At 43.2% G+C, this 15,545-nt stretch overlaps 1 protein-coding gene across 1 annotated transcript in view; it reads right to left on the bottom strand.

Annotated features, from left to right (window-relative positions):
• GPC6 (glypican 6) overlaps positions 1-15,545 on the bottom strand; it is a 1,382,124-nt gene that overhangs the window by 25,922 nt on the left and 1,340,657 nt on the right. The window contains exon 7 of the mRNA XM_075563532.1: positions 3,217-3,353. Coding sequence (XP_075419647.1) covers positions 3,217-3,353 — 137 coding nt within the window. The remainder of the gene's footprint in view (positions 1-3,216; positions 3,354-15,545) is intronic.

Raw genomic sequence — 15,545 nt, 5'->3', positions numbered from 1 at the left:
TGCAACTCTTTACGGAGTAGAAAGCCTCATCTTTCCATTTTTAGGACACTTTTTTTCATTCTTATGCTCATTTGGATTCAAACTCACTGCCATCCAATTAATGCTGACTTACAGCGACCCCTGAGACAGCAACTGTTTACAGGAGCGGAAAGCCCCTTCATTCTCCTGAGGTGCCGCTGGTCATTTGTAACAGCCAACCAGGCAATTCGCTGCTCAATGTGTAACTAGTGCATCACCAGGGCTTCTTGGAAGCTATGATCTTGATGGGATTTTTGTTGAAGACAACCTAACCTAACGAGATTAAGATGTTCCTGAGAACTTGTCTGCAGCCATTCACTGAGGAATGAGACACGTTTAACCACGTTTTGTTTGGAAGAAAGATGTGCATGTATGCTCTCGAGTGCAAGTAACCATATTAAAAATGTACCCTCATATAACTCGATTCTTCAATTTACAAAATAACTCAATACCATTGTTTTTAAAAGCAGGAATTTCGTTTTCAAAAACGCATTTAGGCATGAGTTTCCTGATAGTTTAGTGAAAAATAGCTTAAATTTAACTCAAGAGCTTAATTACTTAGTTACTTACTATGGTATTAAAATAAATTTGTAGCATTAAGATTAGCTTCCGGTGGAAGAATGTTTTCTTTAAAAGGAACTAAAACAAATCATTAAAATGTTCAATGGAAGCAATAGTTAAGTAAAAAAAAAAATCAACAACCTCATCTTTTTTGACAACATATTTGTTACATAATACAAGGATTGGGGGAACTTATAGAATCTTTTTGCAGATCCTTTGTTTTTTTGTATTAACTCCATTTCCTTCATCGACATAAAAGCTTTTAATTGCTTCCCATCGATACAAACAAACAGATAAACCCACAGCCATCGAGTCAATTCTACCTCATAGTGACCCTGTAGAACTGCCACTCTGATTTCCCAAGAGAGTAACTCTATGTGGGAGTAGAAAGCCCTCTTTTTCTCCTGCATACCAGCTAGTGGTTTCAAACTGCTGACCTTGTGGATTGCAATTCAATGCATAACCACTATGCCACCAGGACAACTTGCCCACTGAGGACAGGATAACATTCAAGTCTGCTCTATGACTCCAGGTGCTTCTCCATCTATACAGTTCTTTCCCACACCTCCAACTCAACCACCCCTCACTAGAAGTTTCCAGATCCACTGGGCCCTGCCCTTCCACTGTGTCTCTGCATGGATCGAATCCATTACCATTTTATAAGCACTTGATTCTTAGAACCTTCCGTAGTGCCTGGGGCAGAGGGGTGGCTTAATAAAATTGCTGGTGGATTGATGGAAGGAATGAACTAAAGTTGACTCTCTAAATCTTTTACAGAACTAATTATTTGTTTTATTCAACTCTCCTAGCTTGCGTTTACAAAAAGAAATCCAATCCATTACCAGTTGAATTGATTCTAATCCATACTTCTCCAGCATGTTACAGAGTAGAACAAATCTCCCCTCCCATTTTGGCGGTAACCTTTATGGAAGCAGTTCGCCAGGCCTTTCTTCTGCAGGGCCGCTGGCGAACGCATGTCGTCGCCCTTTGTTTAGAGACGGAGTAGTACAACACAATGGGCACTGGGCTGGGATTTCAGACGCTCGGCGCTGCTGTCCACTTTGTGCACTGGGTCACATTGGAGCTTCCTTTAGCCCATTCAATGGGGAACGTGACCAAACAATTCCAATTTCCTCTGGCTCTAAGTCCAAGGGTTCCTATCCTCTGCATTCATCTCCTGGATGGAGCAGGGGGTCCTCCCCATCCTGCCCCCCTTTGCAATTCGATGTGCCTTTGTAATGAAGTATTCATACAGTGTGCCCCGCGGCCTGCCCAACTACCGATGGGAATGCCGTTCCCATGCCAGGGCTGCAGGGACGTGGTCCAACCTCTGGGATCCAGCAGTGTCCTCATTAGGTTGTCTGGAAAGCCTTGGGAGGGCCCTTCTGCACAAGCAGGAGGAAATGGCACCTTTTATGTTGCTCATTCGCAGCTGAATTTGCTAGCCAAAGTCTCCTTCCTAACAGGCCCAGCGCTAATAACTCACGCAGTAGTTTTGAATGAAATGTTGCTAATTATCATGATTTTCCTTCTGTACTCGTATGATCTGAAAGCTAGATATTGCTATGTTGGGACAACTTGAAATGATTACACCTTTTGCTACAGTTCTCTTATTTTCCCCTCGTTACGCTCTTCTCAATCTGCTTAATGGTGTCATTACCAACCAATGCTCGAACATGCGACTCTGCAGAGATAACGCCCAATGAGCTCCTCATCGGCACCTTACTTACCGTATGCAGGTTCCCAAGACCCTAACAGCCACCTACGGCCTTGTTCCCCTTTGATAACAGCTCCTGAGAAGATTAAAACCCTCAGAATAGACTCCCCTCTTAGCTTCTCTGCCTGTTGGTCAGCCCCCAAAGATTGCTCGAGTCCAATGTACCAGCTGCTCTACCCACTTGCGACCCTACTGAAAGGGCTCAAGCAGACTCCTCGCCTGGTGTCTTGCCAAGCCAACTCCTAATCAGTTTCCCCATCCAACTTCTCAGCCCAGGCCAAGTCCACTTCTAGGCTGCATCAAGAACTGGAGAAATTCTTTATCAACTGCTTGTCCTATGGATCAGCAAAGCTGAAAGAAGACAAAGAGCCATCCATCTCTCCTCATGACATCCCGATGGGACTTCCCAAAGCACAGGGTTCTTCCCCAGTAGCCCCTCAGTCATTTTCTTTGACCCTTCCAATGCATACTTCAGCTTCCCCCACCCTCTCTGCGCCCTGCAGACGATAGAGATAATTATAGTTATATTTTCATTGGGGCTTTAACTTGTGATGGGGAGGGGAAAGAGCAGTGCAAATTTGACTCGAGATAAAAATAGCTGCAGACTCTTAGAGTCATTAAGTGAACATAAAAGGGCTTTTTGAAATCTCAGAATGTCTGTAACCCGGCATCTGTCACCATCCCTGTCCACATCCAGAGGCAAGGCATGCCAAAGGAGAATTCCACGCTTCACGGCACCTTGAGAGAACACCCCAGGTGCCAATCACACCTATCACTCTGAACAGCTGTCACTAAGTGGCGACTTGTCCCTCCGCCCTCCATTGTTTTGTCCATAAACAGGTCTGCGGGTCGTGCCAGGAGAGTCTCCCAAGACTCAATGTGAAATGCCCTTGTCCATCTGAATAGCAGCCCCTGCTCACCTGGCTTTACTGTGCCCGTTCCAGCATTCCTCTTCGTTGGACGTGCCCGCCGTCACGCTCCCGTCCTGGCAGATGGTGTAGGGCAAAGAGGACCAGACTTTTTTAGAGAGCTTCAGTTTCTCTTTTATGTCTGTGACCTGACCAAGAAACCAAGGAGAGGGAGTGAATATTCTCCATGTGCACACAGGGGAGAATGAAACTTTACCTTAAAGGAACATTGAAGAACTTGGGGTATGGTGCGCATGAGCCCGTCATGATATCTAAGAGATAGACATGATTCTATGAGAGTTATTACCCGGAGAGCTTCTCTCGTGCCTCATGCCAAAATACCTGATAAACACAGTAAGCACGGGCTGACTTGTACTTTCTTACCGGTCTACCGTGAACAATTTCACCTTTTCCTCCAACACAGCTAAGAGTCTAGTTATGGCTCCAATCTGTTTCTTTCCTACCCCGCCCCCCACCCCACTTTCCTACAGAATCAAAACCAACTTTCAAATCTATAATCCCTGATAGGGCTGGAGTACCCAGGAAGCACGGATAAGCATCAGTTGACTTGTGCTGATTTACTAATCTGCAGTGAACAGTTTCACAAAGAACTTGTGAAAGTGTTCACTATAGCTTAATAAATCAGCACCAGGAAGCCCATGTTTACATTGCTTACAGAGAAATTCACCCTTGCTTCCAGCACCCCACCCTGCCGTAGTCCGCAATCTTCCCCTAGCTCCTGGCAGAGTTTTCAGGTAATTGGTCCTTTGTTTGTCATATTTTCTGCCCCTCCATCCTTGGAATTAAAAAACATAGGAAGCAACTAAACTGGTTTGGGGTTCCTTCCCTGCTGAGAGTCCGTATTGCAAACACCCTAAATACATTATTTTGCATCCACTTGCCTGGCTGTCAGATACATACACCCAAACAATGAGGTAGAACACTTCCCCCAGTGGTCTACTTGCTTCTGCAAGAAATACATATTATCAGTGATTCAGCTGCTGGTAATTTCTGCTCTTGTACGATTGACAGGCCCATACAGCCCACACTTGGATTGTGAGCGGCAAACCACACCCAGTTTACACATCCCCAGCACCGCAAAGAGAAACGCCATTCTTAAAACATACATCTTTTCATTTAGTTTGCTCTTGAGAATATACACAGCAAAGCATACACCTGGACCACAGCTTCTGCACATGCCACTCAGTGACAGTGAGGCTGAGCGGCTGTTGGGAAGGCATCCCCAGCCCTCTCCGCCGAGCTGTTCCACCCCATTAACACAGACACACTGCCTCCTACGGTTCCTACCTCATCTTACCAGTCACCTTTGTGATTTTAATCTCACACAGAGACTCTTAAAGGAGCATAATGCTCAAGGCAGATATTTCTTACCAAGTTAGCTCGACTCCTGTTTAATCGAGAAGCCCTGGCAGTACAGTGATGAGAACTTTCAGGTGCTAACTGAAAGACGATGATTCCCACTCACCAGCTGCCTCTCCTGAAGCACAATGGGGGCCACAATGGGGTCACTGTGAATCAGAATTGACCAGACAGCCACAGGCATTGGAGGTAGACCCGAAGCAGAAAACATGCTAGGTCAAACAACCCCTAAACCTCCAAACCAAGAAACTAAATGCCATGAAGTTTGGGGCTGGGCATAAGCAGCCTCAAGAGTTCCTCTCTTTGTGTGCGTGTGCCACTGTGTGCCAGTTCAACTTTTCACAGGCATAATACTTGGTGATGGTGACTACAACAATTCGTTGAGCGACCCTCCCACTGGTCCATGCGATATTCCCAGGAGAAAAGTCACGCGCTATCTACAAACAAGTGCAACATTCACAGCTCTGCCGATGGGCGGCCAAGAGAGATGCTAGCACCGGCATGCAGGGCTCTCAAGCGCAGCGTGACATATCAGCTCAGAAAGAGCAAGAGCCATTCCGTACCATGTGGGCTCTCTAGTGCCCGTCTGTGTTCAGGCAGTCATACGCCTCATTTCCTATTCTGCATCCATAACATCAAGACAACCTTTAGCTGTTCCCGAAAGGGGAGAACTATTGCGGCATCATTATACAGCAGAGATTCCTAGTCTTTTAAACAAAGTAACTCCTTCTTCTTATACTTTATTTGTTTGCTCTTCAGAATAGACCCAGGAGCCCTGGTGATGTAGTGGTCATGCGTTGGACTGTTAACTTCAAGTTCAGTAGGTTGACACTACCAGCCACTCTGGGGGAAACACAGAGTTCTCTAATTGGAAACTCACAAGGGCAGTTCTACCTTGTCTTATAAGGTCACGATGAGTCAGCATTGACTCAAGGAGAGAGAAAGAGAGAGAGAGAGAGAAGAGAAGAGAGAGATCTCAGTAAAGCTTCCATGCATTCAAGACTTTCTACATGTTTAACCATTCTCAACCCCCTTTTCTCAGTTGCTCCTTCCCCATGAACATAGATTCACTGCTCCTGGTGGTTTTAAGTAGTCTTTTAAGTTGCTGTTGTAAATTTGATCCCAAGTAAAGAGGTCTCAAAAGAGCCCAATGTTCCCAAGCAGGCGTTCTTTATTAGTTAAGCTACAACAGTTTCCCAGAGTGGGCAATACTTCCCCCTGCTGGCACCGGGATGAGCAAACTGAGGTGCAGAGTAGATGACTGCACTTACTTCTGGATCATGGGCTCCAGTACAAAGTTTCAGAACCGATGAACCTATTGTTTGTTATAAAGATAATCAAAGGGAAATAACTGCAGGAGTTCATCCCACCACCATGGTGCCAGAGTCTGGAGTCCATGAGAACTTTGCATTTCCCTCTTTTTGATCAGGGTAATTCTGTAAAATCTTTGACCAAAATGGTAGCAGGACAGCATCCCATTCTTTCAGTCTCATGGCAAAGAGGAAATTGTTCACAGAGGTGATTTGCCATACATTTTATATCCTCCTCTTCCTTTACTGCTTCGGGCATATAGAAACCAATTACTGTGCCTAGGATGTCCATTTGCAATATTTTATGACTCCAGGCAATCCACAGTGAGCTAGGAGGTAGAAAAGAAGGACCATACATGTTATTGGGCCAATGAACTGGTATGCCACATGAAATCATGACCTTAAACCTCTAAACCAAGAAACCTAATTCTAAGAGGTTTTTGGTTAAACATAGGCAGCTTCAGTAGCTACTCTTTTTTGTCCTGGTAAAAATCACTATCACACAACTTTTGTCATTGTACTTCTTTACAGGTGTAAAACTTACTGATGGGGATACAAGTATCAACTATGCAAATGTGATGTTTTCAAACGAACTTGTGCTTATTGTACATGGAGGATAGATTTGCTTCAATAATGGGAATGTCTGTTACCCACAAAGTGCTGAGGACGATCCGCATGCTGAATCTGAATCCACAGAATGAGGCTCTCTGACTCCATCAAGATTTAGCCCCTCATGAACCCACAAAGCCAGTTCTGACTCGATGACAGTGAATTTGACACCTGTACTTGGAACATAACTCATTCTGATTTTCCCAGGACTTCCCTGGATTTAGCAACTGAAAATCCAACATCCTGGAATCCCTTCAGTGCTGGAAAATCTGCAGTAGTGTTTTCTACCTGGACTAGGTACTGGACTACGTAAAGTCAAGGGATTTGAAAACTAACAGAATACCTGACCTTCATAATGCCCTTTGTACCAGCTATTCTTCCAACCCCATTAGAGTCTGGAATCATTGATTGCATTTGGAAGAGATGTCTCCCATTTTTCTTCACCCGAGAAAGCACTTCAGCTGTTCTTTGTGTTCCATGCTTGACAGTCATGAAGAATGCAAACCACTTGTCTTTAGAATGTCCTTGACTTTGGATCTGTTGGACATGCTTCATGAGATCTGGGTGCTTAATGCCCTTGGGGCGATGTGAGCCATGCCACATTCTTCTTAGTGCATACCATCAAGTGCACACACACACACACACACACACACACACACACACACACACACGCTCCATTTGTCCCCTTACTTGGATCAATTGGTTAAGGTGGGGATCCTGCCAAGTTTCTACACTGTAAAATTAACAGTTTTCATCTTGTGGTTAATAAGTGCTGGCTAAGGAGGTACCTTGAGATGATGTAAATGTCCTGTTTTTCCTCAAACTTTGACCCAATGAGGTTAGTGGCCATTGATAATCTTGTTGGAATCAATTCTTCCAGAGATGGCTACAGAATGGCAATTTTTCCCCCTCTAACTCGGTCATCCTTTCAATGTTTTGTGAATGGGTGTTTGAAGAGGATATATATATATATATATGTATATATATATATGTATCTGAAAAACGATGTACCTAAATCTATAGCCGGGAAATTATCAGCACAGCTTAAAAATTTTAAAGTTAATATATACATACAATGAACAACCTGCACACACACATGGATGCCATGGATGGTGAATCCAAAGGAAACCAGCTCTTGCACTGCACCCTGCCTTACCCAGTGAGATCGGCTGGAAGGAGAGTTGGCAAGGGAGCTTGGGTCCAAGCTGAGCAGGAAATGGGGGTCCAGAGAGTGTGGGCTTCAGGCCACATTTTCTCTGTATGAGCTGGTATCTGGAATGCCATTACTCCTGATTGTTCTCACCTTCTCAAGCAGTGGTTCTCAACCTTCCTAATGCAGCGACCCTTTAATACAGTTCCTCATGTGGTGGTGACCCCACAACCATAAAAATTTTGTTGCCACTTCATAACTGTCATTTTGCTACTGTTATGAATTGGGTGACCCCTTTGAAAGGGTCGTTCAACCCCCAAAGGAGTTGTGACCCACAGATTGATAACCGCTGCTCTAAAACAAAAGGAGCATCACCTTCTTTGAGAATCTGACTGGTTCTCAGATTCAGCAGAGGATAAGATGCCCAGACCCTTTGCCATGAACTGATCTGATTCACAGTCACTCAAGTTGATCTGTGCTCCCCGTGGTTTCCAGTGGCTGACTATTTAGAAGAAGATTTCCAGGCCTTTTGTCCAACTCACTTACTACCTTTGAGTCAATGCTGACTCACAATGACCCCCTGTGGGTTTCTGAGCCTGTAACTGTTTACGGAAGTAGAAAGCCCTATCTTGAGCTGCTGGTGGTTTTGAACTGATGACCAGATGAATCCCAGGGCAACTTGTAAGCACTACAGCATCAGAGCTCCATTTTGTCCAAAGTACCTCTTAAGGGACTCAAATATCCAACTTTTTGAACAGCAGCCAGCCTCGTAACTATTTGCTTGACTCAGAAATGTTCAATATGGAGCAAATGCTGAATAAATATTGATTGATTGAGAAAAATGGATTTAACTGTTGCACTCTCTGACATGGTCCATAGGTAATATAATCTCACTAACAGTTGGGAGTCACAATGATATGTGCTTTTGAAGCCAAAAGGTGGAAGAAGAGAGAGATCTTGGAGATGTCTTTGTCTAACTGAGGAGCTCTGGCAATTGTTGACCACAGCACATTTTATAGTCAGCACGAGTTCACAATGGCCTTTCAATAGCAGGGCTCTGGGCAGTCAAAGGAGATAAGAGCATAGGAGCAGTCAGAGATGTAAACACCGTTTAAACATTCTGCACGGAAATGATGTAGACATCTGGACAAATGGATGCTATTCACCACCAGAAAAGAACATGCCTTTGATTCTTAAGTGTGTATGAATGACTGCAGTTTATTTTTCAGTATCAAGAAAGTTTTTCAATTCCAACAACACTTAGAAATATTTTCCCACTTCATTTTTATTTCTGAATCATAACTGCTTTTTTGTAGCTCTCTCTCTCACACACACACTCACACACACACACACACACACACACACACACACACTAAAGTGCATCAATGGCAAGCTAAGCTATATGTTCAAAAACACTCTTACAAATATATTAAAGGCAATAACAAGTGAGTCTTAATTGATTCCAAATGCAAACTGATGCCCCAAAAGATCTGAAACCAAATATAAAATTTACAGCAGTTTTCTCTGCTTCTCAAATGAGTGATGCTAGGATAACTGAACTTGCTTTCATACTTGCAATGATCTTTGACATTTGTCATGTATTTCTGATAGCCTGCATATTAATTTTTTATTACTAGATTTCTTTCTTTCTTTTTAAAAAAATAATTTTATTTGGGGCTCATACAACTCTTATCACAATCCACCCATCCATCCATCCATATTTGTCAAGCATATTTGTACATTTGTTGCCATCATCACTTTCAAAACATTTGTTTTCTACTTGAGCCCTTGGTATCAGCTGCTCATATTTTTATCTCCCTCCCTGCTTCCCCCTCCCTCATGAATCCTTGATAATTTATAAATTATTATTTTGACATGTCTCATACTGTCCGATGTCTCCCTTCACCCTATTTTCTGTTGTCTGTCCCCCAAGGAGGAGGTTATATGTACAACCCTATAACCTGTTCCCCCTTTTCACCTCATGCTCCTGGTAGCGCCTCTCTCACCACTGGTCCTGAAGGGATCATCCGCCATGGATTCCCTGTGTTTCCAGTTCCTAGCTGTACCAGTGTACATATTCTGGTGTAGCCAGATTTATAAGGTAGAATTGGGATCATGATAGTGGGGTGGGTGGGGAGAAGCATTTCAGAACTAGAGGAAAGTTCTGTTTCATCATTGCTACACTGCACCCTGACTGGCTCATCTCCTCCCCGCAACCCTTCTGTAAGAGAATGTCCAGTTGTCTCCAGATGGGCTTTGGGTTCCCACTCCACATTCACATGCCCCTCATTCACAATGATATGATCTTTTGTTTTTTGATGCCTGATACCTGATCCTTTCAATACCTCGTGATCACACAGGCTGGTGTGCTTTTACCATGTGGGCTTTGTTGCTTCTGAACTAAATGGCCGCTTGTTTACCTTCAAGCCTTTAAGACCCCAGATGCTATATCTTTTGATAGTTGGGCACCATCAGCTTTCTTCACATTTGCTTATGCACCGGCTTTGTCTTCAGCGATGGAGTTGGGGAAGTGAGTACCATGGAATGTCAGTTTAATAGAACAAAATGTTCTTGCATTGAGGGAATACTTGACTGGAGGCCTAATATTCATCTGTGACCTTAATACTAAACCTATAAATACATGCACATGGATCTGTTTACCTATCCTCATATATAAATATATTTACATATGTGCATGCCTGTAATTAGACCTCTATAAATGCCCTTTGCTTCCTACTTCTTTCCATTATTTCCTTTTACTTTCCTCTTGCCCCACTATCATGCTCAGCCTTCATTTGGGTTCAGTAATTCCTCTCGGTTACATTGCCCTTGGTCAAGCCCTACCAGACCTCCTATGCCTCCTCACCTCTGATTTCGGATTACTTGTTGTTCCCTTGTCCCTGGGTTTGTTAACACCACTTGCTTTCTCCCACCTCCCCTCTCCCATGTCCCCCCAACTGTCGGTCCCATTGTTTTCTCCTCCACATTGTTTATCCAGTCTATCTTATCTAGCTACAGACCTGTAGAGATAATAGTATGCACAAAAACAAGACAGAGCAAAACAAAGCAACAAAACAACAACAAAGAACCAATGACAGAAAAATGGAAAGCCTGTAAATAGTTCCAAGTCTGTTGGTTGACCTTTAGGAGTGTTTTCTGGTTGAGTCTGATGGGGTGCCATGCCCTGGCCCCAAAGTCTATTTTTGGTACTTCCTTGGGACTTCCTTGCTCTGCTCCCTTTATTGTTCTACGTGCCCTTAGTGTTTTGCCTCGGTATGGTGGGGTCAGATCGGCCAGGATTCCCACACTGTGTCTCCAGTGTTGTCCCCTGTAGGGCTATGGGTCAGTGAGGGATGTCGTGTCTTGAACTGGGGCCAGTCATATAGTCCTCTCTGTGAGTGAAGCACATCCTGGTCCACCATGCCTTGAGGAAGATATCCATGCTCAGAGAAACCAACTAGATTTTTTTCTTGTGGATTAACTGAAGGTGTACAAAGCAGATCATATTTTACTTTCACATTTTATTTTAATTCACATTCTGATTCAATTAATCCATTGCAATCAGTGCACCATCACTCGTCCCACTTCCTCCTTGTGCTCCCTGTTTCCATTCCTCCTCCTTCTTTAACTCTAAATTTTGTCCATAGGTGAATGCTACCTTTTTTTTTTCATCTTAAATGATTATTTAATACAGTCACAGACCTACCAATCTCTAGTGACTGCTTAGCTTGGTCTCTGTTACGATTTTGAGTTCTGTGTCATCTTATGTGCGTCCTACGTGATCCAGGACCTTTTAGGGATGTTGCTAGTAGTATCTGGGTACCATGTGGTGATTTTGGTCAAAGCTGATGTTGCCTATCAGTCCATTGAACTAATTATTTCCATGTGTCTTTTGATTTTGATCATTCTTGTTTCCTCTGTACAGGAAGAGACCAATAGTTTCATCTAAGATGGTTGGTATGATTAATTTTCTTATACATACAACTGAAAGTTAATTAACAACTTCTGTTGTATCTGACTCCAACATATACTATTGAGTCTATCGGGAGCCAATGAACTCTGTTTTAGAACTTATCTGGAGCCTGTACTGATTTCTGATACCTTCAAATTCTGACCTCTGTGGAGACATACACTCAGTCTACCGCTGTGGATGGGTGCCATTGAGGTGATTCTGAGTCATAGAAAGAACCCCCCGGTGACAGAGTAGGACTGCCTTAGAGGGTTTTCTTGGTTGCACTCCTCATGGGAGCAGATCATCAGGTATTCCCTCCGCAAGCCTCTGGGTGGGTTGTTTATGGCCAACCTTATGGTTTGCCACAGAGCATTTAACTGTACTTACTACCAGGTCTCCTTAAGGCCAAGAGACAGTGGCACCATATTCATGCCCACTGTTAAAGAACTGAATGTAAAGGTGGATGAAAGAAGAAGGCCATGCTATGCCCCAAAGCAAAAGGATTTACATAGGGGAGATGCAAGAGCAGAACGAAGAACTGTTTAAGCGTTGATGTCTTAAAATCACACGTCAGAAGTAATACTCAAATAGTTCATCTGAACCTCAACAACTCTCAGTTTTCAGGAAATACTGGGGATCAAGAATTAAAGTACCAAGTACCACAAATAATCAAAGACCAAGAGTATGAAGTAGTCAATTCTGTTAGGTGCTGTTGAGTTGGTTCTGACCCAGAGAGACCCTACGCACAACAGAAGGAAACACTGCCCCATCCTGTGTCATCCTCACAATTGTTCCTGTGCCCAGTTCATTGAGGTACCCACCGTGTCCATCCACTTCTTGAGGGATTTCCCCCCCGCCCCCCTCCCCTTTGCTTCTGCTCTACCCTACCTAACATGATGTTCTTCTCCCGGGAGATTTCTCTCTTGACATTGTGTCTCAAGTAGGTAAGATGAAGGCTCGCTATCTTTGCCTCTTTGGAGCACTCTTGCTATATTTCCTCTAAGACAGATCAGTTTGTTCTTTTAGCAGTCCATAGTACTTTCAATATTCTTCTCCAGCACCACAATTCACATGCATCCATTCTCCTAAGGTCGTCTTTATGTGATGTCCAAGTTTCACATGCATATAGTCAGTAGAAATGAATACACATATCCACACAAAATGTGTACATGAATGCGCATAGCAACAACTCAAAAGTCTGTCAGTTGATGAATGGATAAAAATAGAATACATCATATCCATGCAACATAATATTATTTAGTTACATAATATTATTTAGTTACATAATATTGTTTAGAAATGACAAGCTGGCATATGCCACAACGTGGGCGAATCTGGAAACCATTATGCTAAGCGAAAGCAGCCTGCTACAAGAGATGAGAAAATGTCTGATTAAATTCACACGCAACATTCAGAATAGGCATCTCCATAATAGCAGATTGGGGATTGGTCAGAAGATCAGGTGGGGAGGGGCACGGAGAGGCTAGGGAAGCCAGCTTCTTTCGGGGGAGCCGTGAAAATGTTCTAATGTTGGTTATAGGTGATGGCTGTACAGGTCTGCGAGAATCTAAAAGGCATTAAACTGTACCTGGGTATATTGTATGGCAATGTGAATGATATCTCAATAAAGGTGGCTTGTTTTTTTTAAAGTATGGGCTATTATATAAGACAATTGGCTTGGACTATGTAAAATTAAACACACACACACACACACTAACAAAGCAAAAACAAAATACAAAGAAAAACCCCAAACAAACAGAAATAGCAACAAAAATCAGTCCCCAAAGTCCAGAAACATAACAATAAATGCTCTCTGTGACCTTCGATGAACACTGGAGTTAGGGGTCAAACCCAGCTTTAAGGGACATTTTTCAAATGAGGAGTGTCATTGATAAAAGAGGCCTTAGACGATGCTACTCCATTAGTGTTCATTTTCTTACATCTGATCTTAAGTGTGGTTGTGGTTGCCTGGGAAGCACCTTGCTCTGAGAAGCACGCTGAGGTATTTTTGGATAAAATGTCACATCTTCTACTTACTTGAAAATTGCGGAAAAAGTCCACCTTTTAAAAAATGCACTTGTTGGGTACACGCATTTTCGTTGGAGAGTTTCCCCCACGTCTTTTACTACTACTTGGGAAGAGCCAGAAAAATGAGAAACGAGGGAAAGAAGACTGTTGAGGTTGGGCACGTGGAGTCTTGCTCCACTCAGCAGGGGGCAGTCAGCCACTGGTTTTCACACACGGCCGCCTGGAGCTAAAACACACACATACGGAACTATGACCACCAGACCCACTTGCAGTTGGCAAATGGGGGTGCAGAGAGGCAAAGAATGCTCCACAAAGCTAATGAATGGTGGAGATGAGATTCAGACCTTTACTCTTAATCTCAAGGACATTGCTAATAGCCACGGGCTCCAAAGCGGGTGCTGGCGTGATGGGAGTGTGTGTGTGCCTCCTTGGAGATGTGGGGAGTGATTCTTTGTGATTGTGTAGATCAACTCATTTCAAGCAATGCAGACACGAGTTATATAGGACACATGGTATGTGTGTCACACCACAAAGTAAAAGAATGCGCATTGATTATCATCACATCTTTACAAGCTTCCATATATCACATAAGGTGCAGAATATATTACTTCAGGAGTGTTTACTATGTCCATTAAAGTACTGCCACCAGGGCAAGTTTCTTCTGAGCCATATGTGTTGGAACCTGTCTCTTCCATCGTGGATGGCTGTGGGCAAGCATGCTCAGTAAGAGCGGGACTCAAAAAGTTTTGGAAAAGATGGAATTAAAAGACAATAGAGTTTTTGACACAAAAATTTTGAAGCTCCCTCCTACATTTGTCTTAGTCGCGTTAGGGTCTCGCGCCTCCCCGAAAGGAGTATTTTTTGTGCTATGAGGGGGAGAAAAGATTTTGAGATCAGATAGAATATGAAAAATTGTGAACAAAACTCAAGTAAACATATTTCCGAAACAGGGCTTTGCAAGAAGTTGATGGGTATGCTACCCACAAACAGTGGTACTAGTTATGTTTATTACATTATTTGACCATTTTTATTGTCTTTTCTAATTTTCTCATCATTTTAAACAGAAACTCAATTTCTCCTATTCAATGAGCCCTCCTCCCCATCCGACTAGGAAACGTTGGTCTCCATAAGCTTTCTGATCCCAGGTACATTGTCTAAGTGGAATCATGCACGACATGTCCCTGTCTCTTTGTGACGGACTGACTTCCTTGAGCCTTTTCAGGAAACCCGGACAAACTTCACCGATGAATTTGAAGCAGTGAGACCAGCTCAGAGAGCTCTGGTGACTGTTTTGTTTTAATTCCCACAGATTTGTTCTTCATGGATTTTCTCAAAGGATGCAGAGCAATAATGGGCGTTATTAGAGGAAGCTTAAAGAAAATTGAAAACTGCAGTGTTGGGGAAAAAAGGTGAGGAATGCTGTCCTCAGGACCGTTGTTTTCCCACCATGACGCACCTGCTCATTCTTTGAAGGCAGCAAGACTTCTGCTATGAGAATTCCTTGGAAGACCTCACCCCCTCCTTCCTACAGCCCTGACCTTGCCCTTTCAGACTTCTTCTGGTCTCCAAAATCAAGGACTATTTAAAAGAAATACCATTTGAATCCCTTCAGGGGTTCACGTTATCCCAGCTGTTGTTTGGCTGGGTAAGTGGGTGAGCATACAATTCTGTCAGAGAAGAGCTAAAGAGCTGGAAATATGGCCTTCAGAATGCATAGCCAAAATGAAGGATATGTTGGGAAAATAACTTCCAATTTGATACTTCTGTTTAATGAAGGTTTCCACAATTTTGTAGCAATTGCTTGGATTTACCATGGGACATAATTAGAGCATAAATAATTTAAATACACTTGGGTGCATGATCTTAAAAAATCTTGGAGATCACTAGTGGAGCCCGGATGTGAATTTTCAAC

This window comes from Tenrec ecaudatus, chromosome 11, assembly GCF_050624435.1.
Source record: "Tenrec ecaudatus isolate mTenEca1 chromosome 11, mTenEca1.hap1, whole genome shotgun sequence".
Lineage (NCBI taxonomy): Eukaryota > Metazoa > Chordata > Mammalia > Afrosoricida > Tenrecidae > Tenrec > Tenrec ecaudatus.
The sequence above is the reverse complement of the archived record's forward strand: the minus strand, read 5'-3'. Positions and strand labels throughout refer to the sequence as shown.